General features: G+C 52.2%; 6 protein-coding genes across 6 annotated transcripts; 2 read left to right on the top strand and 4 right to left on the bottom strand.

Moving 5' to 3' along the window:
* Positions 1-1,956: 1,956 nt before the first annotated feature.
* On the top strand, positions 1,957-2,987 carry ALTATR162_LOCUS11238 (uncharacterized protein; the record flags this gene model as incomplete). Its single annotated transcript, XM_043318880.1, has 4 exons — positions 1,957-2,088; positions 2,144-2,365; positions 2,428-2,568; positions 2,631-2,987. The coding sequence occupies 4 exons, from the start codon at positions 1,957-1,959 to the stop codon at positions 2,985-2,987; spliced, it is 852 nt and encodes a 283-aa protein (XP_043174815.1).
* Positions 2,988-3,548: 561 nt separating this feature from the next.
* Positions 3,549-8,302, bottom strand: ALTATR162_LOCUS11237 (uncharacterized protein; the record flags this gene model as incomplete). The annotated part of the gene is made up of 2 exons (XM_043318879.1): positions 3,549-6,634; positions 6,682-8,302. The coding sequence occupies 2 exons, from the start codon at positions 8,300-8,302 to the stop codon at positions 3,549-3,551; spliced, it is 4,707 nt and encodes a 1,568-aa protein (XP_043174814.1).
* An 810-nt stretch (positions 8,303-9,112) lies between these two features.
* ALTATR162_LOCUS11236 (uncharacterized protein) lies at positions 9,113-9,724 on the top strand (the record flags this gene model as incomplete). Its single annotated transcript, XM_043318878.1, has 5 exons — positions 9,113-9,150; positions 9,245-9,268; positions 9,320-9,376; positions 9,449-9,576; positions 9,624-9,724. 5 exons carry the CDS (start codon positions 9,113-9,115, stop codon positions 9,722-9,724), a joined length of 348 nt encoding a protein of 115 aa, XP_043174813.1.
* Positions 9,725-10,279: 555 nt separating this feature from the next.
* On the bottom strand, positions 10,280-11,377 carry ALTATR162_LOCUS11235 (uncharacterized protein; the record flags this gene model as incomplete). The annotated part of the gene is made up of 1 exon (XM_043318877.1): positions 10,280-11,377. The coding sequence occupies one exon, from the start codon at positions 11,375-11,377 to the stop codon at positions 10,280-10,282; it is 1,098 nt and encodes a 365-aa protein (XP_043174812.1).
* Positions 11,378-13,871: 2,494 nt separating this feature from the next.
* Positions 13,872-15,805, bottom strand: ALTATR162_LOCUS11234 (uncharacterized protein; the record flags this gene model as incomplete). The annotated part of the gene is made up of 6 exons (XM_043318876.1): positions 13,872-13,923; positions 13,983-14,163; positions 14,229-14,606; positions 14,659-15,192; positions 15,261-15,483; positions 15,548-15,805. The coding sequence occupies 6 exons, from the start codon at positions 15,803-15,805 to the stop codon at positions 13,872-13,874; spliced, it is 1,626 nt and encodes a 541-aa protein (XP_043174811.1).
* A 1,135-nt stretch (positions 15,806-16,940) lies between these two features.
* Positions 16,941-18,299, bottom strand: ALTATR162_LOCUS11233 (uncharacterized protein; the record flags this gene model as incomplete). Its single annotated transcript, XM_043318875.1, has 1 exon — positions 16,941-18,299. The coding sequence occupies one exon, from the start codon at positions 18,297-18,299 to the stop codon at positions 16,941-16,943; it is 1,359 nt and encodes a 452-aa protein (XP_043174810.1).
* Between the last annotated feature and the right edge of the window lie 7,283 nt (positions 18,300-25,582).

The raw sequence follows: 25,582 nt of genomic DNA, 5'->3' as shown, positions 1-25,582 counted from the left end.
CTAGCATTTAAACCCCGTTTCGCCTTTGAACAAGAAAACTACACCTTACAACCATCGATCCATAGTTCCAAAAGGCGGATACTTCAATCCACTCGGTCTTCTCTTCCTCGTCCACCTCCCACTAGCGCTCGCTCTACTACTCCCTACTGTACTACTCACGCAATCCCAATCCCACGGTACTTGTTTTCCCAACACTTCATAACCGGCTACTCTACGTAAGGCACCTCGCGTTCGCTCTTGTTGGACACTGCGCAGGGCTGCGCGGGTAGTTTCTCGAACTGTCGTTGTATTTGTGGTTGGTTGAACGATTTGGGTGCGATAAATAGGCTCGCGAGGGCGGGAAAGTGGTGGGCAGCGGGATGGCTCACGGGTTGGTGGCGGTGGACAGGGAGATGAAATAGTGCGTTTTCTGCCTGGACCTCGGAGGCGAACTTCTGTGATGTCGGACACGTCAAGACCGTGGTGGTGATGATGGCCGTGAATCGGATGCATGTGCAGTGGATGCAGATGTGGATGTCTGTGGTGGTGATTCAGGTGCGCGTCGAAGTGCGCGTGATGGTGCCCACCCTTGTCTTCCACTTCGACGCTTATATTCGGGACTTTCACGCGGACATCAGTGAAGCGTGGCGATGCTGGGCTATGATGGACGCGAACGAGTTCCTCGACACATGAAGAGTCTGTAGAAGGGCGATGTTCCTTTTTCCCTTTGGCTGGTGTGAGGGTGAACCAGCACATGTCTGCTGCGCGGCGAGGATATGTCGACGCCGGAATCGATGCGCGTGGGCAAAGGGTGAAGCCGTGTCGGTGGTGCAAGACGATGGTAACCGGTGTAAGAAAATGCTGGAGTATAGCTTGAAGGCGGTCTTGAAGGGTGATAGTACGAATAAGGTGTTGTGTCGTAACGGGGCATTCAGGAGACTTGAAAGAAGAAGAAACAATGGAAGCAGGCGGTACTTTAACCTACAACTGACACACAGTGTACATATGATCAAATCCTTTCCTAATTTTTCTTCATGAGGCGTGTTTCTATGTATATAGCATTGCTCTCGACAATCACTCGGTACCATCACGCACGCAGCGCCGGACCTGCACGCGGGCCGCACATCTGCACGTAATGAAGGGAACAAATGAGACAGAGTGGATAAGAACGGTGCCTGCATGATTGTTGATGGTGCCTGCATATAGGCAATGCAAACATGTGTTCAGGTCCGCTGGGCGAGTGAGAGATGCTGATGATGGTGGGAGATGAGCGCGTGGGTCGGCGCGATGTCTTGCCTGACCTCAGGTCTCAACGGGCGGCATGTGACACTTGAGCCCCAACGCCTGTTCGTGCCTTGCGCAACGAGAGAACTTACCGGGTTTGATGACGTATGTAAAAAGTGTAACATGGCCACGCAGAAGTCCTTCCTACAGCATATCCCTCTTTCGAGATGTGCCTGCGCCACCTCGGTCCGTTGGTGCGCGCAATGCAGTAGACTGTAAGTGTTTGCGCCCTTTGGAAGACTTCGCGTCTGACATGGAACACTACGCTCATCCCTTCTCTTTATGTTTAAGGAAGTAAATACTATTGCGATAGGTAATGACGTCGCACGCCGAACGCACGATGTTCATTATCGCTGCTCCTGTGCAAGTGGCGGTATCTGCGAGGTTCATAGGCAAGAGGAAGAGATGTGTGTGATACAGACCATAGCATCGCCTGGAGCTCTTTGAGTCTGACAAGGCCTACGCGCAAAGGCCGTTGGAGAGTGGCAAAGTGTGGTGTAGATGACAGTGTCCGGGATGCAACTGCCCAGGTGGTGAAGGCAACAGCTAGGACGCGGCTACGTCTTGGCATTACCGACAACGCCGGAGCTTCGAGCTCACATCACCACTTCAAGCAATCAAACAAGCCCACCTCAACTACTCGATCACACTTCTGATACCCTCCGATCTCCGCCAATACACATCGTCGCAATCATGGACTCATTAGTGTCGCAGTACAGCCGACCGGCGTATACAGAGGAAGGCCCATCAGAGGAAGAGCAGCTGCAGCTCTACAGCGGCACCCCAGAGCTGTCCCTCAAGTTTGCCCTGCCACCAGTAGCTCAGGTGCGCCCTACGATATCCGCATATTAGAGGGCATGGTATACTAACAACATCATAGTCAGCATCATGGCTCCGCGCAATGACGGACGACTACTCCAACCCCAACTGCCCCATCAAGATCGCCCACGGTACCACAACCCTCGCCTTCCGCTTCAAGGGCGGCATCATCGTAGCCACCGACTCGCGTGCAACAGCTGGGAACTGGATAGCCAGTCAGACGGTCAAGAAGGTCATTGAGATCAACAACTGCTTACTGGGAACAATGGCTGGTGGCGCTGCTGTACGTACAATCACAACCACGAGCAGGAAACGGAGGGCAGCCTGAGTATTGACATATGATAGGACTGCCAATACTGGCTCGCATATCTGGGCATGCAATGTCGCCTCCACGAACTCCGACACAAGCGCCGCATCTCGGTCGCCGCAGCATCCAAGATCCTAGCCAACCTTGTTTACTCATACAAGGGAATGGGTCTGAGTATGGTGCGTCTTTCCCGTTCCTCATCAACCTTGTTTGCGTCCCCAATCTAACAAACTTCACTCAGGGAACCATGTGCGCCGGCGTAACCCCACAAGAAGGCCCCGCCCTCTACTACATCGACAGTGACGGCACCCGTCTAGCTGGCAATCTCTTCTGTGTCGGCTCCGGTCAGACATTCGCATATGGTGTGCTCGATGCACAGTACAAGTACGACCTTGAGGACGACGAGGCGCTCGAGTTGGGCCGAAGGAGTATTCTTGCTGCTACCCACAGGGATGCGTACTCTGGTGGTTTCATCAATTTGTACCACGTCAAGGAGGATGGATGGGTCAAGCATGGCTTCAACGACACCAATCCTATCTTCTGGGAGACCAAGCTTAAGAAGGGCGAGTTCTCAAACGTTACTAGTGCGTTGGAGTAGGTTGGCTAGAAGTAGGGATGAAGTACTGATGCTTCTGAGGCATGTAGTATCGCTGATGGCATCTAGGTGTCGGTGGCAGCTCATGAATGCTGCAGTGTAGCAGTTTATATCAATCACGACTAGACATGTCCAATGAAATGACGCAACATCACAAGACTTCTTTACCCCTGCTGAGACATAAACAGTGTCCTCTTTCGTTCGAACATGTTTCCATTTCCATGATAGATCGATTAGTTCCCATCGTCTTTGATACCATACATGCAAACCCGCTACAGCTAACAACAAGAAAGCACAGCCCATGCTGGCTGCCAAACGCCTACTTCCCCTCCTTTAACGAAAAACGAAAAAAAAAGTGCAGTACACTATCCCAGTGTCAAGTAGTTGGGGTATAAGCAAAAACGCCGCGCAAGTCCCTTATCCCGTTGCGGAGATGTGTTGTGAACGCCGGTTTCTCCAAATCAATGCAGAACAAGGAAAGTGACAATGTGAAGAAGAAGAAAAAAACTAAAGAAAAGAGACATCTTCAATGATAGTGGCTTACGAGACAAAAGAGATGAAGGATCAACGGCTCCGTCTCCGCAGTCCCAAATCCTCCTGTTGCAATTGCTTGATGAGATCAAAGCTCGCTTGATCGAGGTTGGGATCAATCATGTTGAGCATACTCCCCATATTCATACCACCATTCATGCCTACGCTGATACCCATGCCCGTCCCCATACTCAGGCCATGCTCGAGTTTGATGCCGCCAGTGCCGTTGTCTTGTCGTTTGCTGGGCGTTGATTTAGGCGTCTTGCTGTTGCGCCCAGCGCGCGACGGTGTATGACTAGGTTTGCGGCCTGACGAGTGCTGTGTGCGAGCTTTGTACGAGTTGTTGAGCGTGGGTGTGATCGGTGGGGGAGGGAAATCTGAGTTTGTAGTGAAATTGTTGTAAGTGTTTGTCGGGGGAGAGGTTATGTAGGGGCTATAGGTGTGGTGGTGGCTGTTGTGGTTGTTATTTGTCGAGGGGGATGCTGCGGAGACGTGTCTGGGTGACACAGGTGATGAGGGGTGGCGGACGGCATGGTGTTCTGGTCCAGACTTTGACGTAAAGCCGTTTGTTTGCACGTGCGAGGAGGTATCGTTGTGGGGTGGCGGACCAGGTGTGAGCGGCTCTACGCTGGGACCGTGTACTTCACCACTATGGCCTGTGAGCTCCATTCCGTCCATAAGCATCGGGTCGATCGGTTGATACTCGACTGACGACATGACAGTATCGCCATTGGTGTGGTATGAGTTCGTCATGTCCATGTGGTTGTAGTCGCCGTTGGTGTACGATTGGAGGGCAGGATCAACAGGCGCCAGATCATCATTTTCAGGGCTTTGGTCTAGTGCTTGCTGCGCAGAATAGGCCATCTCCTGGAGGAAGGACGAACCACTACTGAACTGATTCGGCAGGGAATGTCGTGCGTGCATGTCTCCATTCATGTATTCGTCGTCGTATGAAGACTCGTGTCTCATCCGTTTCGCTGTTGAAGCCGAGTCCTCATCACTGACCCTTCGCTTCTTTGACGCAGAACCCCGCGGAATGGGAATCTCGTTGGCCTTGACGGGATCAACATTGCCGTATTCGTCATGTATGCAGCGACGCTTGCTCTTTCTACAGTCAGCACATGCCTTGACTCTGCCAGATTTGAGGGCGTAAGGATCGCCGTTCACGTCAGCCATGATTGGGCCCCCGTTCACTGGCCCATTGGCGGCATTTGACAGACTATCTGCGACGGAGTGGTCACTAAGCCGACGTTTGACAGATATGCCATACGAGCCTGAGAGATCGATGGTGTGCATGCCCGGCTTCGATGTGTCGATCAGCTCATCTTTGTGTTTGCATCTGATTCGGCGTTTCCTACACGCATCGCACGCAACACGTTTTGGTCCCAGCTGAGATGTCTTCGGTGTGGTGATGTGCGGATTGTTTGCCGACGGTCGTAGAAAACCAGTCAATGGACCGGACGTGACGGGAACCATATCGAAGTTGTTGTAGTTCTCCAGTTCGACAGGAGGGGAAGGCTCGGGGACCACGTCGGAGGCTTTTATACGGGCTGAAGATCTCTCTGCCGTTGCCCTCAAGGCTTCGTGAAGCGTCTCGCGCTCCAGCCTCTTAACTTGAGCAGCACTCAGCTTCTTTTCCGTAGTCTCCATTACTTCGGGAAGAACAGCATCAGAGAAAGCCCAAGGTGGTATAGTCTCGTTCCCGCGCTTCCATGCAATCCACATCGCAAAGCGTCGCGCCAGCACGAGCGGCTCGCCATGGCCCTTGGGGATTGACTTATTAACAGCGCTTCGGGTCTTTTGTGGCACATCGATCTTCCCTTCGGTGATTAGAACCGTTCTCCAAATGTAGCTTAGCAGATCGCTCAGTCCTTCAAGCTCGTGTTTGGAGTAGTATCGTTTGTTATAGTTCTGTGCGCCGAGGTGTGAGTTGTGACCGAATCTGTCTGGCTCGCAGTAGATAGGCGTTGACCGTTTGAACTGCTCGCCGCTCTGCAGGAGCTCCTGAACTGGACCAGGCACAGGATCCTCTTCTAGATATTTGATGGCAGTCAACCACATAATCTTCTGGAAGAAAGGATACCGAAACTGAAGAGCCACCTTGGTGTTCTTCTCGATTTCTAATATCTTTATTTGCATGCCGTAGTGTATGCGGGTGAGGAAGTTACCTCCGATGACAAGGCTGTCCTCTGGAGTCCAGACCGCGTGAATCCAGCCGGAAGGAATCAGCATAGTATCTCCGGGATACAGGTCCACTCGGTAGCACTCCTTGACTTGTTTGCCAAGCCAGTCATGCCCTTGATTCGGTGAGAGACACCAATCTTCGTACTTCTTGAGGTTTTGCTTTGTCGGTGGGATAAAGAAGAAGACCTTCTTTCCCTTTACAATGTGATAGTACACAGATGAACCGCCGAAGTCGATGTGGAAGTCGGTGAAGCAGTCTGCGACAGACATCAGACAGTAGAACTGCACTGGTGGAGGCGCAGACTTGTCGTCCTCCCGCCATACGGCGTCCTGTAGATCCATATCTCGAACAGCTTTGGGTCGTCTAATGAGCTTCCCTAGCCTACTTCGAGATACCTCCAGACTGATGACGTTCCGCACTGGCTTCTCTCCTTGTTGCTCGTAGTAGTCTGCCCACTTCCCCATAGTCCACTTCTTGCCTTCGCCTTCTTGTGCTTTGACGTCAATCACCGGTACGGGTTCGTTTGGACCGTACAATTCCGCTACACGGCGAACCGTTAGGCCTTTGGGTATAACCATGTCGAGACTGTCTTGACCGTCGTCGGCGACTGTCTCGTACTCGTATCGTAGTTTCGGCTCATCTACCTGCCCATCGATGTCCTCCATAGCAACATCCTCCTCAGTTATCGCTGCGGGAGTGTTCATATCGCCAGGTATGACGATCGGCTCCTTGAACCCATTCATCTTCTCGAGAAAGTCACCGGTGATGAGCTGCGCCGGCATACGCGCGAACGTCTCCGGGGTGAATTCGATGTCGCCATTCTTGAAAGCTGCGATGTAGTGGTGTTCCGGGTTGTCGTCGGATGTTTTGAGAACACCCTCGTTTAGACCGGCGTAGTCAACAGTTGTGTGGGCTCTGACGGATTTACGAACCTCTGGACCATGTTAGAACTATAAGCCCAATGTGCGTCGGTAGACCTACTCGTTGTTTCACCAAACTTGGGTCTACACGGTTCGCAGTAGAATTTGTTTACCTCCCGTACCTCCCGTTCGCTGTTGAAGCCAGCGCAAGGGTAGTGATACCACTCTTTGCAGCCATCGCACCCGATCCATTGCTCGCCGTCGCCGATTTTGGTAGGTGATTCAGACGATTTGCAATGGGCGCATATGAGTTCTGGTTCGACCGGAGCGGGTGCGGGTTGAGCGACTGTTTCGACAGGGACAGGGACAGGGACGACTGTCTGCGCGCCGAGGGGTAGCGATTTCGCACGCGAGGATGTCGAGAGAGGTTGGTCGTTTGGCAATGCTGGAGCCGACGTTGAGAAGGAATGGCGACGGGCTTGTGAGGGTGAGGTTTGCGCTGGTTCAGCTAGAGATACGGTAGGAACGGAGCTGTCCGCTGGGATTGCAGCAGACTGATCGGCGGGCAGGCTCAGTGGCGATTGAAGCTGATCTGGAGCTCCAGAAGTACCTGTAGACGTCGCACTCTTCGGTTTGGGTGTCGACTTCTTCCGTTTGCTACTTGCCGAGGGGGTGCTACGGGATGCGCGCCCCTTCCCTTTCGGCAAGCCCTGGCCCTTTTTTGCCTTTGGCTCTTCTGTGGGAACGGCATCTTGCATCTCGGGTTGTGTAACGGTAATTGGAGCTTCCTCAGGCGGTGTATGTGTTTGCGCAGCCGAAGCGGTCTGGGCTACGTCGGAGGGTGCCTCTAAAGGGTGTTTCAGGTCGACGGGCACCTGCGTAGGCTGGCTGTAGTGGTTGGAAGGAGGCAGCGGTGGCGCTACGTAAGGATTTTCAGGCTCTTGCTTGTGTTGTATCTGCTGTGACAGTTGCTCGGCCGGGGCTGACTGTGAGACGGTTAACCGCTTTGCTGTCGAGGGCGGGGAGTGCGCGGTTTGTGTAGAGACTTTGAAGAAATCCAACAGCAGCTGGGCTTCAACAAGTCGGTCATCTGGTACGCTACCGTTCTGGTGCATGCGATTGCCGCCGTCTACCATGTGCTCGATGCTGTAGGACCAGCCCGAGTTATGACTCGTAGCGGGTCTCGACTGAGACTGCCCATACTGCGGAGACCCATACACCTCTGAGCGCGCTCTCTTCGCAGGTCGCTCATCAAAAGGATATGAAGGGTCTCTGGAGGGAGCGTGTGCCGGGGCGCGTTCGCCGATCGGGTAGGGGACGGTTGTGGGCGACGCCGCCGAGTGTGAAGCATGGCGCGAAAAGTCAACATAGGCCCGGCTCGTATGCTGCCTTGTCACGGCGACATCTGCGAGAGCCTCAATGGGCGATGCCTGCGCTAGAGAATACTGCGGCGGAGCAAGTGCGGAGCGCGACGAGTGCCCATACGTCACCGCCGGCGACGACTGCTCCCCAGACGCGCGCGCGCCCTCTCTGAGAACGGGTTCAACGTTCAGAGTGTCATTGATATGCCTTGTGCTTGATAGCGACGCGGTTGGGATATTCGCATGGCCGGCGGGGTGCGCTATTGAGGGCTCAGTCGGCGGCAGTATGGGCGACAGCGGCTCGTAGACAGGCGGCGGAGGTGTAGGGGCACGCGCCGAAGCTCGCCTGTACTGTTCCTTGAAGGATGAGATTCGTCTCATGGTGGTTGTGTGTGCGGACGTGGGTGGATTGGGGCTTCGGAGGTGCGAGGTACTCGTCGGTTGGCGTCTCAGACAGATGCGCGGCTATGGAGCAGCGGCACTATAAGCTGAGAGACGGGCGAAAGAACAGTCGAGCATGGGCATGTCCTGCGTCGAAGCGACAGTTGGCGCGGTCGCGGGTGAACGAGTGTAGGGGGTGGTTTGGTAGTAGAATGATGGTGGTGGAGAAGTCGGCGGGGATTGTATTGGGAATGTTGCGACCAGACAATCGCTGAACCAGACTCGGCCACACCAGCGCCGACAACACCGTCAGAGCGCAGTATGTCGAGGAAGATGGAGCGGCTTGATGCACAGCTCTAAGCGCATGTGTTTGTAGTATGCGAATGGTTGGATGGCTGTGGGAGCTCTAGGAGTGGACAAGCCGCTTCATTCGCTGCAAGTCCGCGTCTCCGATTCGAGCGCTCAATTATTTGGCACCAGGTGCTACAGATGCGAAGCTCCTTTACTTGGAGGCTGTTGGCTCTACTGTATTTCCAGAATCACTATCACTATACAGCCGCATACTGTGTAAACAACGACTCCCTTGCAGTCCATTCCCAGCATCATCTCGGCGTTGCATGAGTCGCTCCTTCCTTCCGATCATATGCGTTCGCCACGTGATGCGGCCTTGCTGGCGCTCGGACGTGCACGCCATCCATGATTGATCCCGCATGTTCACCAACTACACTTCCCACTACAACCTCCCCATCAGCCGCCCTCAATCACAAACTCAGTAGCCCGTCCTTTACCGTCCATCTCAGTCGCCAAAGTATGAGTCGAGGAGGAAAATTGGCACCGGAAGTTAACCGGTACGTCCGCCTTCTCCGCATCGCGTGCCAGTCCAGTCGCAAGGCTGGTGCGACCAACTCACACGACATCTGCGCTAACATGTCATGTCTACAGAGCTCTCTTCGTGAAGAACCTGAGGTTAGTCGGAGCCCAGGACATGTAATCTACCATGCGCTAATTCTTCCCAAGCTTCAACGTCACTCCAGAGGAACTCTTCGATCTCTTTGGCAAGTTCGGCCCAGTGCGGTACGTCGTCTCCCTCATGCGCTGGCGCATCCTGGTCTCTGCAGTCGCTCCAGGTTACTGACTCTAGCACAGCCAAATCCGCCAAGGAATCGCCAACAACACCAAGGGCACCGCCTTCGTCGTCTATGAAGATGTAATGGACGCAAAATCGGCTTGCGACAAGCTGAACGGCTTCAACTTCCAGAACCGATACCTCGTCGGTGCGTAGCAGGCGCTTTTCTAGCATAGCAATCACTGACAGTCGCAGTATTATATCACCAGCCAGATAAGATGCTCAAGGCCGCGAATGATCTCGCCGAGCGCCAAGAGAACTTAGAAAAGCTCAAAAAACAACACGGTATTGATTAGGGGTGCGAGAGGCCTCAGGAACAGGTGACATCGCGCGAGCGAAGTAAAGACAAGACTCCTGTGGGCCTCAAGACCGATAGCGTAATCTCTAGACGCTCTTCGAGCCGCGGCGGCGACACGCGCACCTCGACGACCAATTCGATTTTAGCGGAAAAGACCGGCGCTCCTTCCCCGACGACTACAACTACCGCCTGCCGCAGCTGCGACTGGCGTTCTGTCAAGCAATCGTTGAAGGGCTTATTTAAGTCGGCACACGGCGTTAAGAGGTCATGACACGTTCACGAACCATGACGGATTGCTGCATTTTCTTGGAGTGGGATCTTTACTTAGGATAGCTGGTGAAGCATAGGGCTATATCAGATTGCAACAGGCCTCGGCTTCCTCTACACCGGACAGTCGGCATGAATCCGACTAGGAATCAAGGAATTCTTGTTCCAACATTTGCACTCAATGGTGATTTTACTAGCATACTGAATTTGTGAAGCTGACTGCATGAGGTCCTCCGCACCTTCCACTTTCGGCTGCCATCTACAGAACCAACACAGCCACCGCCATCTACGGGACTAATACCGCCATTTGGCCGAGCTCGTGGTTTGCGCCAACCCAGTCGAATCCCTTTTCGAAATCTTCGAATTTGAACTCAGTCACTACATCGTGACCTCTCTGTTTTCCAAGCTTCAGCACTCCTGCTTCAGCCATCTTGACCATTTCCTTTACATCCTGTCCCCAGTACATGGCATGACCATGAACTGTAATGCTCTTGAACGTCAGTTCCATCATCGGAATCTCAACATGCTTCATGGCGCCGCCACCAAAGCCCATGATACATGCTCGTCCGTACTGCTTAAGTGCACCGAAAGCTGCACGAACATGCGTGCTCCCCTCAGCCCCCATGGGCGTCATCTCAAGGAACGCATCGACGGGGCCATACTGCTGTAGACTCTTGACATCGATGTCGACATCATTCGTCCGAGGAACGCTGGAAACGAGCCGAGGATGCGCAGATACAAGCCGTTCAAGCGCACGCTCATTCCGACCTGTCGCTAGAACAGTAGCACCCATCGCAACTGCCACTCCAACAGCTGCACCTGAGAAGATCCCCGTAGCAGGCGTAACGATAATCCTTTCCCCAGCCTTGAGCCCGATCCCCTTGAGTCCACTATACGCGACAACATCTATACATAACTGCACCAGTTCAGGAATAGTATATCCCAGCTCTTTACAAAGTCGATTCTCATTCAGCGCCCATGCCACTTCCAAAGGCGCCTTCGCATACTCTGCAAACGTGGCATATCGCCAGTTCTCAGCAAAAAGCTTCTTTGAACCTTCACTCATTCCTTCCATTGCGCCCCAGAAAATCCACGTATCTGGATCATCGCGAGCGCGGATAAATGGTTCGAGCAAGACAAGTTGACCAACATCCAAGGAGGTTGTGTCCGGCCCTGTGCCGACGATTCGACCTACGGCTCGGCCGCCGGGGATCATGGGCACGGGGTACGTAAAACCAGCTTCTCCGGCCAGGATGCCGGGAGTCTGGTGTTGAAGGAGGTTGGCGAGGATCTTGACGACAACGGAACCAGGTCCGGGATGGGGGGTTGGGACTTCCTTGAGGACGAGAGGTCCGTTTTTCGTCTCTTGAAGGAGGGCCTTCATGGTTGGGGGGATAGGAGTGGAAGACATGTCGGGATCTGGGTAATAGTGAATTTCCTGACGATTGAGAGATTTGGCTGAAGGAGTGATTTGAGAGTGAGATGTATTCAACGATTTCTCCATCCCCTCTGGTTGCACGGCAACCATACTTATATTTCTACGGCGCTCTTGCACAGTCCTTTCTACCAACCAACCCGTCCCGTTATAGTCCACCCTATCGATGTCCTTCCCGCAAGGTGACGTGCCACCTTTTCTCGGAGTTTACGAACTTTAGTCACTTTAGTTACTGTACACAAAACATAGGGTTTTACGATGAGATGTCCGATCACCTAGGTCGTCGCCGCTTGCTCCCTGTAGGACCAATCAGAGTAACGAGTCACTGCTGTTATACGAGCGCGGGTTAGACTGAACTCTTAGCGCGGAATCCAGTGGACCCCAAAGTGCAGCCTGCAGGGACCTCATACCTCATCGCTTACGCCCTGCTGCCACCGGTGATGAAGAAAGCTAAACTCCGATGCCCGTCGTATATAACATGCGATGCGACATGAATGACATGTAATTGTCTCTGCAAAATACGAACGTAGGTTAGACTCGTTCACCGTACCTCTGTGTTTCTAATCTTGCTCCGGTGCCATGCCCGCCCTCGTATCAAAACGTCGGACGACTGCAGAACGGAAGAGACGGGTCCATGTCAAATCTAGGGAAGGGTGTGAGAATTGCAAATTGAGACGAGTCAAGGTAAGTCTTTCTCTCATCCATCAGGGTTTGTGTGGATCGGACCGGGCTGAGCTGATGGTATGTGCGGTGGGGATAGTGTGATGAAACGAGGCCGCGATGCGTGAAGTGCATGACTTACGGTGTTGCTTGTGATTTCGGTGGCGAGAAGGGCGAGTTAGATGTACGTATGATGGGCGTGGGAAGGGTTGATTTCGAAGAGGCGGTCATAGACCTAAGGTCAGCCGATAACATGCCGTCAACTGTTCCGCCAAACTACTTGATGAGTAGTAATCTAGGTACAACATGGAGCGCTGTATCGATCAACAGTACCATAGCTTCTATGATTGAGGATTCTCTCCGATCTGGGTATTCAGATTCAGATGTGTGTTCGGGTACTGGTACGACGTCACGGAGTGCCAGTTCTTCTTGGAAATTCTCAGAGACTCATCTTGAGATTCTTACGAGGTTCCAAAGTAGGACGTCGTTGACTGTTGGAGGTATGAATCGAAGTCCCGCGTACGACAGAAACATTTTTCGGTGGACTGACCATATCTAGATGAGAGAATGGCCCCAGCATACAGAGACATAGTATGTCAACTCGCACTAAAAGTACCCCTCGCCTCCCTCTATATAGCACTGAAGTAGCACTAACCTCCCATAGCACCCTTTCCTAATGCATATGCTCCTCGGCCTAACACTAATGCATGACTCTTCCCTGTCTCTCCAGCACTCCCCTTCCCATTCCGCAACGCTCCAACGCCGCTCTCTTCACCACTGGGACCAGGCGACCACTCTTTACCACCGCATTCTCTCCAGCCCCATACCAATGTCTTACCGTGATGCTATCTGGGCCACCGGCGTTCACCTCGGCGCCGCATCGTTTTGGTACCTTGAATCCGACGACCCCTACTCCGCCTGGCCGTTGAAGCCCGAAGAACCTGGTGACCTAGCTTGGATGAAGATCGGAGAGGGGAAACGGCATCTTTGGCGGATTGCTGATCCTACGAGGGAGGACAGTGTGTTCAGGGCTGTTTTGACAAGGAAACATGGGCCGTGTCCTACGCCGCCGAAGTGGATGGAGGGCAACGACGTCAGCCTTGTTCCGGAGAAAGTAAAGACTGCTTTTGGCATCACTTCGCATTCTTCGCAAGAGAACAATGTCTATCACCTCCCTGTTCTTATCCTCTCGAGAATCCAGCATTTACGACTGTCGCATGGCAACGTGTTGGACTTTCTGTATTTCACGGCGTTCATCACGCCGGAGTTTATAGTGCTGCTGGAGAAGAAAGACCCGAAGGCAGTGTTTTTGTTGGGTTGGTGGTATACGATGTGTCAGGATGGCACGCTTTGGTGGATGACTAGACGGGCGAAGGTGGAAGGTGAGGCTTTCAGAATTTGGCTGGAGAGGGCGGATAAGAGGCTTAGTCAGTTGTTGGAGGAGTTGGGCAGGGGAAGAAAAGATTGGATGGAAAGGAGAACTTGGGTGTATGTGCAGGAGCGGGAGAAGGACAGATCTGGCTTGGAGGTCAATTGGGCGTTGGATTCTAGGGGGAGGATATTGACGGTAGCTTGAGCACTGCGATGATTGAGTTGTTTGATTTTCGGTAAGGGTTAGGTGGTGTATGGCAAACAGAGTGAGTATCGCGACTGCCGACAAACTTGTTAACAAGAGGAGTATGTAGCAGTGACTGTAGGTTGAATCGATATTGCTATAACATGCTGCACCTAGGGATTTAGTGATTACTCCGCGTCTTATCCATTCCGTATCTCGGAACCGCTCCTACAACGTGTAAATAAACTCTGGGTTCTCTCTGTCCGTAAGGTCAAGCCACCTACAAACGCAATTAGTACCCACAGACTACATCATGATTTTTTGAATGATAGAACTTACTCTTGGTTATCAAGCTTCACGTATTCAGGCGCCGCACGAATCTGCGCCTTCTTCTTGTTCTGCCAAACGCAATAGAAGTGGATGAACGCCAGGATACCCAGACAAACGCCCCAACAGACGATAATGGTGATCTCCGCGGACACGAAACGAGGCGCGTCCTGAGGGCGGAATGTTTGTGGACCTATATGAGACGGCCGTGTTAGTCCGAGCTACCTGATGCTAGGGAAGCATACAGGAGGTACGTACCGATGATGTTCCCAACACAATAACCAATCAGATACATAGCCGCTACAGTCGTCTTCTTAGTATACCCCGCCACGTTACTCGAAATGAGACTGAGCAAGGCGACGAATGGCGTAGGACTGGCTTGCGTCAAGTAGTAGCCAGCGAGACGGCCAGAGTTGCTGGATAGCGGAAGTGCGACGATGAGAATCATGCCTAACATAGCAGTGCAGAGACCGATCATGGATATGAGGATACGGTAGCCATATTTGTCACCTGCCCAGCCGCAGGCGATGAGGAAGACGACTTCGACTGCGCCGCCCGGTGTGCCGTAGAGAAGGGATTGTTCTGGTGTGTAGCCGAAACCGACGATGAGTTGGGAGAAGAAGTTTGATAAGCCGCCTGGAGGGCTTGTCAGCAATTGTGCTAGTGAGGTCTGTAGATAGTGTCTTACCGTTAGGTATATCGGCAATCAGCGCGTAGAAGAAAAACGCCCAACTCAACGGATCAAGTAGCGCCTCTTTCAGTTGGTACCACTTGAAGTGTTTGTTACCCACACCCTGTGCGTTGACCCTAATGCGTTCAATTGCCAAGATTCGATCCTCCTTACTCAGCCACCTACAATTCAACTGATTGTCGGGTACTATCCACAGAAACAAAATTCCCAAGCATGCAGTAAGTAGCCCAGTAACTAGGAAGATAATCTTCCATGGCTCCATAGTAGTACCCGACTTGCGACAGCCTACAGCGATGCCATAAGCTACGCATCCACCGAATATCTGCGCAAAGCCGTTAAAACTGAACCAAATACCTGTGCGTGAACCTTGTTCTTTCTTGGTGTACCATTGCGACGTGAAGAGGGCGAAGCCAGGTGTTACTGCTGATTCGAAGACGCCGAGGAAAAACCTGATGGCGATCGCTCCGGCATAGTTTTCGACTGCTGCGAAGCAGGATAGCACAAGGCCCCACATGATAATGTTGAACGCAGCTTTGGTTTGTCAGTTCCACGTCGTAGCATTGGGATCTTCGAGTAAGTAGAGTGGAGATGCGACATACAGTATTTGCCCAACGGCAGAACTTGAAGTAAACGCGTAGTAGGATATTCCCAAGCGATATACCCAAAGTAAAACATGCTACCCAACCACGAGTACTGATCTCCAACTAGACCAATACCAGATGCTAGTTTGTTGTCCGAGGGAGGGAGACGCAGGCCCATGATACTTGCGTAACTTAGTGTAGTCTTGTCGAGGTAGTTCAAGCCATATACAATACACATGATCTACAAAACTCATTAGTGCACGTTTAAACACCCTAAAGACACCGTAGAAAAGAAGAGTACTCACCGGCATCATATGCATATCAATCTTCCTCAATAGCGCCTTACTCTTCTCCTCCGTCAACTCCACAACCTGACCCTCCATGCCCTCGTACGCCTTCATCGCTGCGTCTGCATCGTGTGAATGTTTCAAAAGTTTCTCATCGATAGTTTTCTTGATGCCTGTGCTATTGTCTTCGACAATTGCTTCCTTCTCGACGTCCGTCGGCGCGGAATGCGGTGTTGATACCGCTTGTGGGAGTGGTTGATTAGTCGAAGACGCCATGGCGTGTTACCTCTGCTCCGTGGTTTGAAGACCGAACCAGGCTACAAGTCGTTTCAATCCAAGAGAAAAAGACGCACAATAGTCCGCTCACGAGGTTCGTTCTCTCGAAAGCTCATATACTGCTTCCTGTAAAGATTGCAAGATGTCAATAATGGCAAGCAAGCCGACCGCGACGATAACTAAGGTCCCAGCGCGCCGTTGACGTCTATTTCTAGTGATAAGCTACCCTTGGCTAAACGCGATACGCTCACATCTGCATGTGCCGTAACTACTGCGGGGTATCAAGTGCGTTGATCCGCGGGCCACTCGAGATAGGCCAGCCGTCAGCGAAAGCGCTACATGATAGACAAGGGACCTTCCACAACAGGAAGCTGCGTTAGGTGGTTAGTCCGAAAAATCGGAGATATTGGGTAATTGCCGTACTGAAGCTCAGAGGAGGCGCAAGACAAGGCATCGCAAGAGCTGAGCTTGGTACGATAGCGCGCTTGGCTATATGTTGAACGGGTGAAGGTTGACAGAGGGGGCTGGTGCGTGAGGGGGATGATGTCAGTGCTCAAAGCTTATCGCTAGCCGCAACTAGACATGTTAAGCATAAAGCAACTTTAAAACTCTAAAGTAGACTTCTGAACACGGGGAAAGCCACGATTTAGAAAAGGTGCACATGAAATTATAGCTTGAACGTTAAATTTGCAGAGAGTGAGCACATCATAGCTAGCATTGTACCCATAAACTTCGTGACGAACAAAGTTGTGACAACAAACAGTACACCGTAGAACTCCAGGCCCGATGATCGGCCGATGCTATGAACCGCGCATCCCATCATCCCTAGCCTCCGGCTTATCATGATTTGATGTAGCCGTGATACCCGAACGCCGCCCATATGCAGTTCGTAAATGCTTCATACGACCTCCCGTACTCAGAAAGAAAAAAAGTGAAAAGTACAGAATGAAAGTGTCGGAAAGAAGAAGAAAAAATGGTTGTTTTGCAGCGAAAGAAGAAGAAGAAGAAGAAGAAGAAGAAGAAGAAGAAGAAGAAGAAGAAGAAGAAGAAGAAGAAGAAGAAGAAGAAGAAGAAGAGAGAAGAAGAAGAAGAAGAAGAAGAAGAAGAAGAAGAAGACGTAGTTCTCGAAAAATTGCTATGATCGCACAAACACGCTGTTAAGCTTGTTCAATGCGCTGCTATCGGCAGCAGTGCTGTTCTTAGCAAGTCGTTCCGGTGCCAAGTCTCGCGGGAATCTTGTTGCAGTGTTAGGACTGCGACTACCGGAACGGCTGTTGTTCTGGTTCTCCTTATCCTGGTTCTCGCCGTTGAGGAGTGATCCCAGTGTAGGAAGCGGTCTCGATACTGCGGCTGTGGCTGTGCTATTTGACTCGGCTGCTCGGGACTCGGACTTATCGGAAGGCTCTGGAGTCGGTGGCTTATTCGCACCTGCAGAGACAGCGGCGGCACCATTAATAGCGGGAAGCTGTGGACCTTGCTCAGGAATCACTGGTGCGGGCGCAGGGGGAGGTGCAGGTGCACTGGAACGCTGAAGGTGTTGGTGTTGGTGTTGAGCCTGCTCAGCTGTGGAAGGATGGCGCATGGGTGGTGTCGCCATGTATTGCTGAGCAGTGTGTGCAGCATGCGCTGCGTAGGCGGGGTGCTGCATTAGCATGGGGTGGTGACCTTGGGGGGCGTGAGGATGGGCCATTGGTGGCGGTGGGCGGTCGAAGACGTGTTGCGGATGATATTGGGGCTGCGCGTAGATGACACCAGGGTAGAAGTACGGATGCTGGGAATAGTATAGCGGAGGCGTGCCATTTGGTGGCGTCGGAGGATATACTGGGACCGCGTACATTGGGGCGACAGGACCACCACGAGTGTATGGCGATGAAGGTGGCATGCTATGTCCGGGTGCGCTGTATGGTGAGCCAGGCATGGGCCCACGAGTTACAGCAGGCACGGTCTGGGTTTCGTTGACTGCCGACTCCGGGTACATGTTCTTGGGTGGGCGGATGTGTCGCAGTTGCGCATCGTTGGTGGGTTGTGGGAGGTTGTTGGAATTTGATCGCGAGTAGTAGCTGATGAGGTGCAGGTGTTGTCCGCTCTGGGTGGTGATGCTGAAGGACTGCTTCATGAGACCATCGGGCTTGTACCGATAGCCGTCTGGACCCTCACCTTCCGAGTCGCCAGAACCTGAGCCGTCTGGTGATTTCCCGCTCGCTCTCTTCGCTACTGGGGCTGTGGGTACTGCGCTGCCTCCTCGTTTGCCTTCCATCTCTCGGTATGTGAGGAAGCTGCCTGACACGCGACTCGCACTCCATGACTTTCCGTCAGTCCACCGCCTCATACCAGCCTCGCGCTCGTCCCATACAAATACCGAGCCTGACTTGATTTGCTGGCGTTCCTTCTCAGATAGGCGGCGCTGCACTCGCGGTAGTATACCGATGCGGCAGGCCTCAAACAAGATAATGGCATCGTTTGGCGTGCGAACGTGTCCGTGGTAGGTCTCCATGGTGAAGACGTTTGGGGGTCAGATGTGTCGATGGTCGTGTCGAGCAATCAAGATGGCATCGATTCTATTCGGCTCGCGTTAGTTCAGACTGAGGAACAAGTTGGTCGGATGCAAGGCAATGCGACAGCTGTAATAATGCTTAGATGCAGGGTTTCCGGCAAAGTCGGAAAAAGTGAGGGCGCGCATTAAAGTTGGAACATAGCAAACCAAAGGAACAGCAAATTGAAGACGGTGCAGGGGAAGCGGCAAGGAGACACGAAATATACAAAGATACTTACATCAGGATGTGTGTGACTGTGACAAGGCGTGTCTACAAAGCCGTCGCAACCACTATATGGGGCAGTGGGATGAGGTCAAGTGTGTCGGGGTCCGGTGACGTGAAACGGGCCGGCAATGAAACAGAGTCAGTGTATTACAGTAACAGGCGTGCGCGGCAGTGGTCCACTTGGTAGGGAAAGCGGCACTGAATGACGGAAGCTGGAGGAGATGGGTCGGAGAGCAAAACTTTTGGAAAGGCATCAGCAGTCATCAGCCCTCATGTACCCGCAGGCAGTGCGGGCTTGGGACCCAGCAATGTTCCTTTGGCGTCTTTGGCCCTTTCTGGGCGCTGGGGTCGTCGTCTTGATCGCCCGCCCAGACGTGGAGTGGCGTATGATAGCGAAATAAGGCGCGCGACAAGCTTTATTTGGAGCCTCGTTAGCTGCTCACTGGCCCTCCGTTCCCACGGAGCCACCCAGGAGCGTCAACCCACACACAGCCCCCAATATCGACCACGCCGCTGTGTACCACCAAGCAACGCCCTCCAAAGACATGCAGAAACGTTTGCAGCGAGTCGCAGTCTTAGCGGCTCGTACACGCCGAAGCCACCGTGTGCCCAGTCCAACCCAACGCCCAGCGGCGCTGGCCTCGATCAGCCAAGCTTTGGAAGCCGGATAACTCTAAACGAATCTTTATTTTCGACAAGCCTTCGATCCCTTGGCAGACCCACTTCGACCCCAGTGCTGACACCTCCCAAGACCTCGCGGTGTGGTCAATCAGTCCGTCAATCCGACTTGTCGTCCTTGGCCCCCGCTAGCAGCGATACACCAAGCACAGCCAAGGCGTTCCAAAAGTCCGTGTCGATCCAAAATCAACTCACTTTCGAGTCTACTTCAGATTGTGGCAGGCCATGGCATGCTTGGCCTCGGTCCTCTAAGAAATCCCCACCTGACGTGCTCTTGGCGCTCTTGGAACCGGACAAACATCTGACCTGCAGGAGAAAGGAGCGTCCTTAGTGTAGCGAAGGATTACTTACACGGTCCGTGTAAGGTATGGAAATTCTGTGCCGCCTGCCCTCCGAGGTACACCGTATTCGCCCTCGGTACACGCAAGCAAACGACCGCCATAGGCTTCACTCCGCTCTTAGACCAGGCATCCGCTCCGGTCCACAGTAACGGAATTCGGCGCTTGCTACTTCTCAGCTTATTCGCTTAAATGCTCGGCCAGCACTTTGATTAAGCCTGGTGCCTGCGGTTTAAGCTTACTACCGTGCGATGAGGATCCGACTTACCCACGCTGGCGGTAACACAGGGCCGTCGGACATCCGCTTCCAGAAAGAAGAGCTGTGTGCCCAAGTCATTGCGACTTCTCACCCTGGTACAGTCATCGTGGCAGTGCTTTGCAGTCACGATATCTAGCTTCCCGCGAGCTTCCGCAACATGGTCTACCAAGTTGGCTGCGGACCTTCTCCTAGTCGTCAAGACTCCCCCAAGACGATAGAGTGCGGACGAGTACTCGTGCAAAACGCCATGGAACCTAGCGTCTCAGCTGCCCGAGAGAGACAAAGGCCCGAGTTCAACCCATTGGCGCAGTCACACTCAAGCCTGCCAAGCTGCAAACAGGATTATTGTTTCGATGACTGGCCAAGGCCGCCTTCTCCACGTTCATGACAACGCTCGCTGCTTGTCTTATCAGCGCACTCATTCAAGAGCCGCGTCATCCGACTTGTCAAGCCTGCCCAGCGTTGGCTTCTCCACATGCCGGATGAATTCATCATAGGATCGGAATTGCTGCTACAACCTTCCAATCGTACCAAACACAAGTCGCAAACGAACTCATTCTGTTGCCTTGTGAGCAGAGTTCCTGATTTCAAAATTACCATGTGCGTGAGCAAACGGCGATCTGCGCGCTCAGTAATCGGTCGTTCCGCTTACATCTGCAAGGTTGCAGATAAGGTTGGCGCAGACTTAAGCATAATTTCCTTTCCGCTGCTATCCCCGGGGTTTGGCCCTCGCCAAAGGCATCCCTCACAAGCATGAGTCGCACCGCCCCGGTGAGCCATGATTTGCTCGTATTATCGACCCGCTTACATCAACTTCACATGCGCAACGTGTCCACTCGCAATCTTCGCATTTTGCTGCAACTGTTAGGTCGCTTTCAGCTCGCCACCTGCCAGATGCGATGGGATAGGGCGATAGCACACCCACGTGCTCTGAGCCGAAAGTCCAGAACTGCGCCATCGGAGCGTCGTACCGCAAGATGGCATCGCCTAGCACGCGATTTGACGGGGCGTCCGGAACCGGTGGAAAATTAAGGTAGGCCAAGCGTCCGATAGCGCCCGATTTTTCCCCAAAGTTCCCAAACCTTTCCTCGACGACCGGCGCTCAGACGGCCTGAATTTATCCGTCCAAGGCCGGCAAGCCTCAGAGCGCCTCATCGATGCGCGTCCCGTTCTCCTTGATGGATGGGAATCATTGCGAGACCCAGTACCCGGTCTCGCGGTGCGAATATGGAGGCTACTCAATCTATTGTTGGCTGTTGATTCGCTACGCCTGTACCACTGCGCCATACCAAGCTCTCAACGCGCCAAGGCGTGTAGAGTGTATCGATATTCGCACGCGGCATAGGATGGCGGTAATGCCTTTCTAGAAGACATTTTGTCCATTTTCGCATCCATACGACGCACGAGCAATTTGCGCATCACTCTAGCTTTGTTGGATGTTGTGCGAAGCTCGTAAGCAGCAGCATCGCTTCTGCATAGTACAATTCCGCTGTATAATACCATACATGCCTCACCTCACGCACATAGGCTTTGTGGTTCGGTCAGTCAGCTTGCACACGATAAGCCGTTACTTCGATGTGCGCTAACATGCAACGCCTGTTATCACAGTATCACAGTATCACAGTATCACAGTATCACAGTATCACAGTATCACAGTATCACAGCATCTTACCTTAAACGCTTATACGTTGTATCGACAGCTGGCTTTGATGCCCAGGCATATTAATCCTCAGACCCACCTCATAGGTGCTCGGTGCATACATGTCCCGGATCCTATTCCTCCACCATCGAATCCTCAACTCCAACAAGCCCTCTGAAACATACCGTGTTTGACTGGACGATGAGTATTGGAAGAGATCATCCACGAACCACGTTTAATAGTGCCGACTCTTCCGTGGTAGCAGGAAGGGTCACAGCCTAAGAATCTGTGGCGTTGCATCCTGCAGGCTTGGCCAAGGGCTTGGTGGCGTGGACCGAGATCAGGAAGTTGATCCACGCACCAGAATGGACGAATACAAGTTCCACTATCAAACCGTTAAGTTAAGCTGGCCCATGTTGGTAGGCCTCCACATGCCGAGCAACGGCCCCTTCCCATATTTCTCTGGAGATATCGATGCTTCGCTTTTCGCAGTAGTTTCTTCACTTTGTTCTTCGCTTGCGACTACACATCAACAACTGTTTGTTGAAGATGTTTGCATGCGGATTCATAGTCAACGTCCTCTCCCGCTTGTCATCCAAGGCTACCAATCCCTTTCTGTCTAACTTAGCGTTCCTCCACGTTGTGCCTTCCGTTCCAGACACTACTAACCACAGCTTAGTCCAAGAAACACACCTGTTCCAAGTATCGCAAGCTCAATACTATTTCACTACGGATATGTGAAACAGGAACGTTATGTTCGAGTCTGTTGTATAATTAATTGCTCTTGCATGTCGCAGTTTTCCAACAACTCGAAGTGATCCCTAATCAATGAGGGGACGTTAGGAACAAGACCTCCGTGATATTAGACAACCACTCCGCATGCCAAAAACAACATCAGGCAGTTTGCAGTGGCCTGCACATATAGCTGTTCAAGTGGAATCAGAACAAACGCTCGTGTTGTAGATACTGAACCTGTGAAGCACACTTGCGAGTACATCCTGAAAAGACATTCAGCTTTCATGAATCAGAAAAAGTGGCATGCTCACCACTTCATCGAGGACAGCAGAAAATTATCATCAGGAAGTTGACTAGTTCCAATAGCGGTATCTAAAGCGCGAATACAGTACGACATGGCGAGAAAAGTCTTCCAACGTCGAAGGGACAGTTAATAGCACCAGGCAAGTGAAGATACAGGTTGACCAAGCTGTATTTGTTCCTACATGCCGATATGTGGTAAGATGACAACAGAATACTACTACGTCAATTTCTTCGCACAAGTGCCGATGGTTTGAGGCGAAGAGGGTTCTGCGCCCGATGTCTCGACACAGCGGGCACGAACCGACTATCTCACCCGCGTCTAATGTCCGATGACTGCACTGTCAACAAATAGTCCGCTTTACGACATCACGTGCAGTATTTCAAGCTGTAAGCGAAGTACCACCAACATAGCGACAGCTGGTGTAAACGACGTGCTGCCAAGCAGTTAGCAATGGGATTATGAATAAATTAAATCGCTAGCTGAGTGTATATGTAGTGTCTGCAGACGAACTTGAGATCAGAACATATAAATACAGTTCTTGTCCTAATGATCACCATCGGATGTCAACGACTCGAGTTTCCTCATCGATTCTGTCCTTCAGTCTTTCTGCCCCTTATCACCGTGTCAGCGTCGAAGAATCGTGCCAGGATCTCTTAATGTCCATAGTATTTCGTCCACCTACAAAAGGGCACATGTGTATCCAACCTCTGTTGACGAATGTTACTTCCTCTTTATCTCGTCGATGCGTTGCCCGGAGAATTTATCCGACAGAAGTAAACCTCAGTCGATTGCTGATGTATACCCGAATCTTCGAGTCGACTACCAACTATCAGGGTGCGATACGCTGCTTTTACTATGTGGCGAAAAGGGTAAAACAAGAGCATGACGGTCCGTCGCACACCCAGTTATACCTCATCCAAATGTATACGTATTCCATTCAACATAAGCCCTCACGAACAATTACACCGGCTCTACAACAATCGTCTCATATGCCCACCACTGCCGCCCTACGGGTCAGTCCACGCTCATCCCTACAAACCCCTCAAACCTTTCCATAAACAAGGTCCAACGTGCAGCAAGCTATGCTCGGGGACGTTATTTCCCTTCACAGGAAACTGAGTAATGAGCGTCCTTTCCTGGCCCGGAAACGTCGTAATATGGCCTTGAGCGGCAAATTCCTTTAGATCGGCTGCAATCAACATACCTTATCTACCGCCCTGGATTCAAGCTTCGTTCAAGTGGGCGGGGAGGCCTGAGTTCGGTGTGGAAATATGGGCGAGGCCAGCCAAGATGAGCAAGTATCTCGGAGAGTCAGTGGGTTGAGAAGGAGGAGTTGTTTTGTAGTTCATGTATGGTCGATACGCTGGTCTGAGGCAATAAGTACGACTAGTAACTCACTGTACTTGTGCGGCGTTATTGATGGTCCCTGTCGTGGTATTTGGTGGGATGATGCCTACGAAGACGTGGTCAAAGTCTCCGAGATCAAAATTCACCGCGCCACGGCCGAAAACTGGTGGTGCGGATAGTTGCCAGCATTCAAGACGAGTCATCGTACCCGTGAACATCTAATTCAGTATCTCAATCGCCGCAATAAAACTCACAACCCGACTGATCAACTGTTTGCCCTTTATCGGCATTGCAGCCAGCCAAGCAGCCTTCTTCGACATTATAGCCATCTCCGCCGCAAACGATACCGCTGCAGCGATAGAGGTGTGTCTTCCTGAAGAAAGTACGGAATGTGCTCATAGGCACCTAGGCGATGACGGGCGCAAGTATGCAAGGCTGATTGCATGTAAGATTGACCTGAACGTCATAGATTAACTGTGTTAGGCGCAACCAAGATAACTGCAGGAATAATGTCAATACTTTCTGGTGTTTGTATTCGATGCGCATCGGAAATCTAGTGTTTGCAACTCAGAACGTCCAAGATCGGCTGGCTGCTGAGGTGCGTAAGACGAGTACTCAGGTCCCGCCTTACTTACGCCGCATCCGCCCATGCGAAAGCTTACTTTGTCCTCATTAAGCCAACATAACACCGCTTGTGGTGTTTTCCGCGCGCGTTCGACCCCAGCTTAGCTCCTGTCGTGTTGCCAGAGTCGCTACGAAGTATTGGGGACTTGGGTATGCCGCTCAGACTACCTTCACAGACGTGGATAATTGCACACGAGATCGTCCAATCTTTTAAGCCGGGTCTTAGACATCACCAACAACCCGTTGCGCTCATACCTGGGGATACTTCAGGCGCCCTGCATAATATCGGAAGTAAGAGCGCAGGGCTTTTGTGGTTCGAGTGTCTGCGCGATATGTTGAGATCATGAGGGCCAGATGGCTAGGAGTGATGTGCAACGTATGGCCAATTTTCCATAGCCTGTCACTGTTTATTCTAAGCACGAGAAGAGGCAAGTAAAAGCAAAAGTGCATTGCCGTGTCACCAAGTGCGGTAGGGTTGCGTAAGTGGCGTCAGAAGTGGGTTTGTTTTTCGAAATATTGATTCGCGATTTACGCTTGTCCCGATGGCGTTGAATCAGTCGAAGGTATCAGGCCATATGGCATCAACAGACTAGGTAGGGTAATAGTTATGAAATGCGCTGGACTGTATCTAGGTAGGTACGGCCCAGGGTCTCGGGTCGCGTCGACAGGCTCAATTTTGTACTGTACTGGTAGTTCCCCTTCGTACGCTCGTGCAAAAGGCCGCGTATCGTCGGGTTCAGCGATACCAGGTGATGCACCTACAGTGGTGGCATCGTCACGCGCAATCGATAACAAGGCGAACCTGAAGGACTACCGGCAAACGGCACACGGTGAAGACGATGAACCCGTCGTAGAACAGACCCTTTCCAAGCATTCTAGTGCAGCCAATCTCGTTTACCAAGTCGGAATGTGGGGACAACGCAGAATACCCAAAGAACACTACCGCTGCATCGGAGCTATCGACCGCGTCTGTCGAATCCCAAATTCCTGGCTCAAGGTCTCGTAGCAAACCATCACAAATCAAACGCCAGTCCCAAGGAAAGTCCCCGCATCTACACCCACCTGGGCACATTACTCAGTGTACATTAATCAGT

Source organism: Alternaria atra (assembly GCF_907166805.1).
Source record: "Alternaria atra isolate CS162 genome assembly, contig: 35, whole genome shotgun sequence".
Classification (NCBI taxonomy): Eukaryota; Fungi; Ascomycota; class Dothideomycetes; order Pleosporales; family Pleosporaceae; genus Alternaria; species Alternaria atra.
This window is presented reverse-complemented; position numbering and strand designations above follow the sequence as displayed.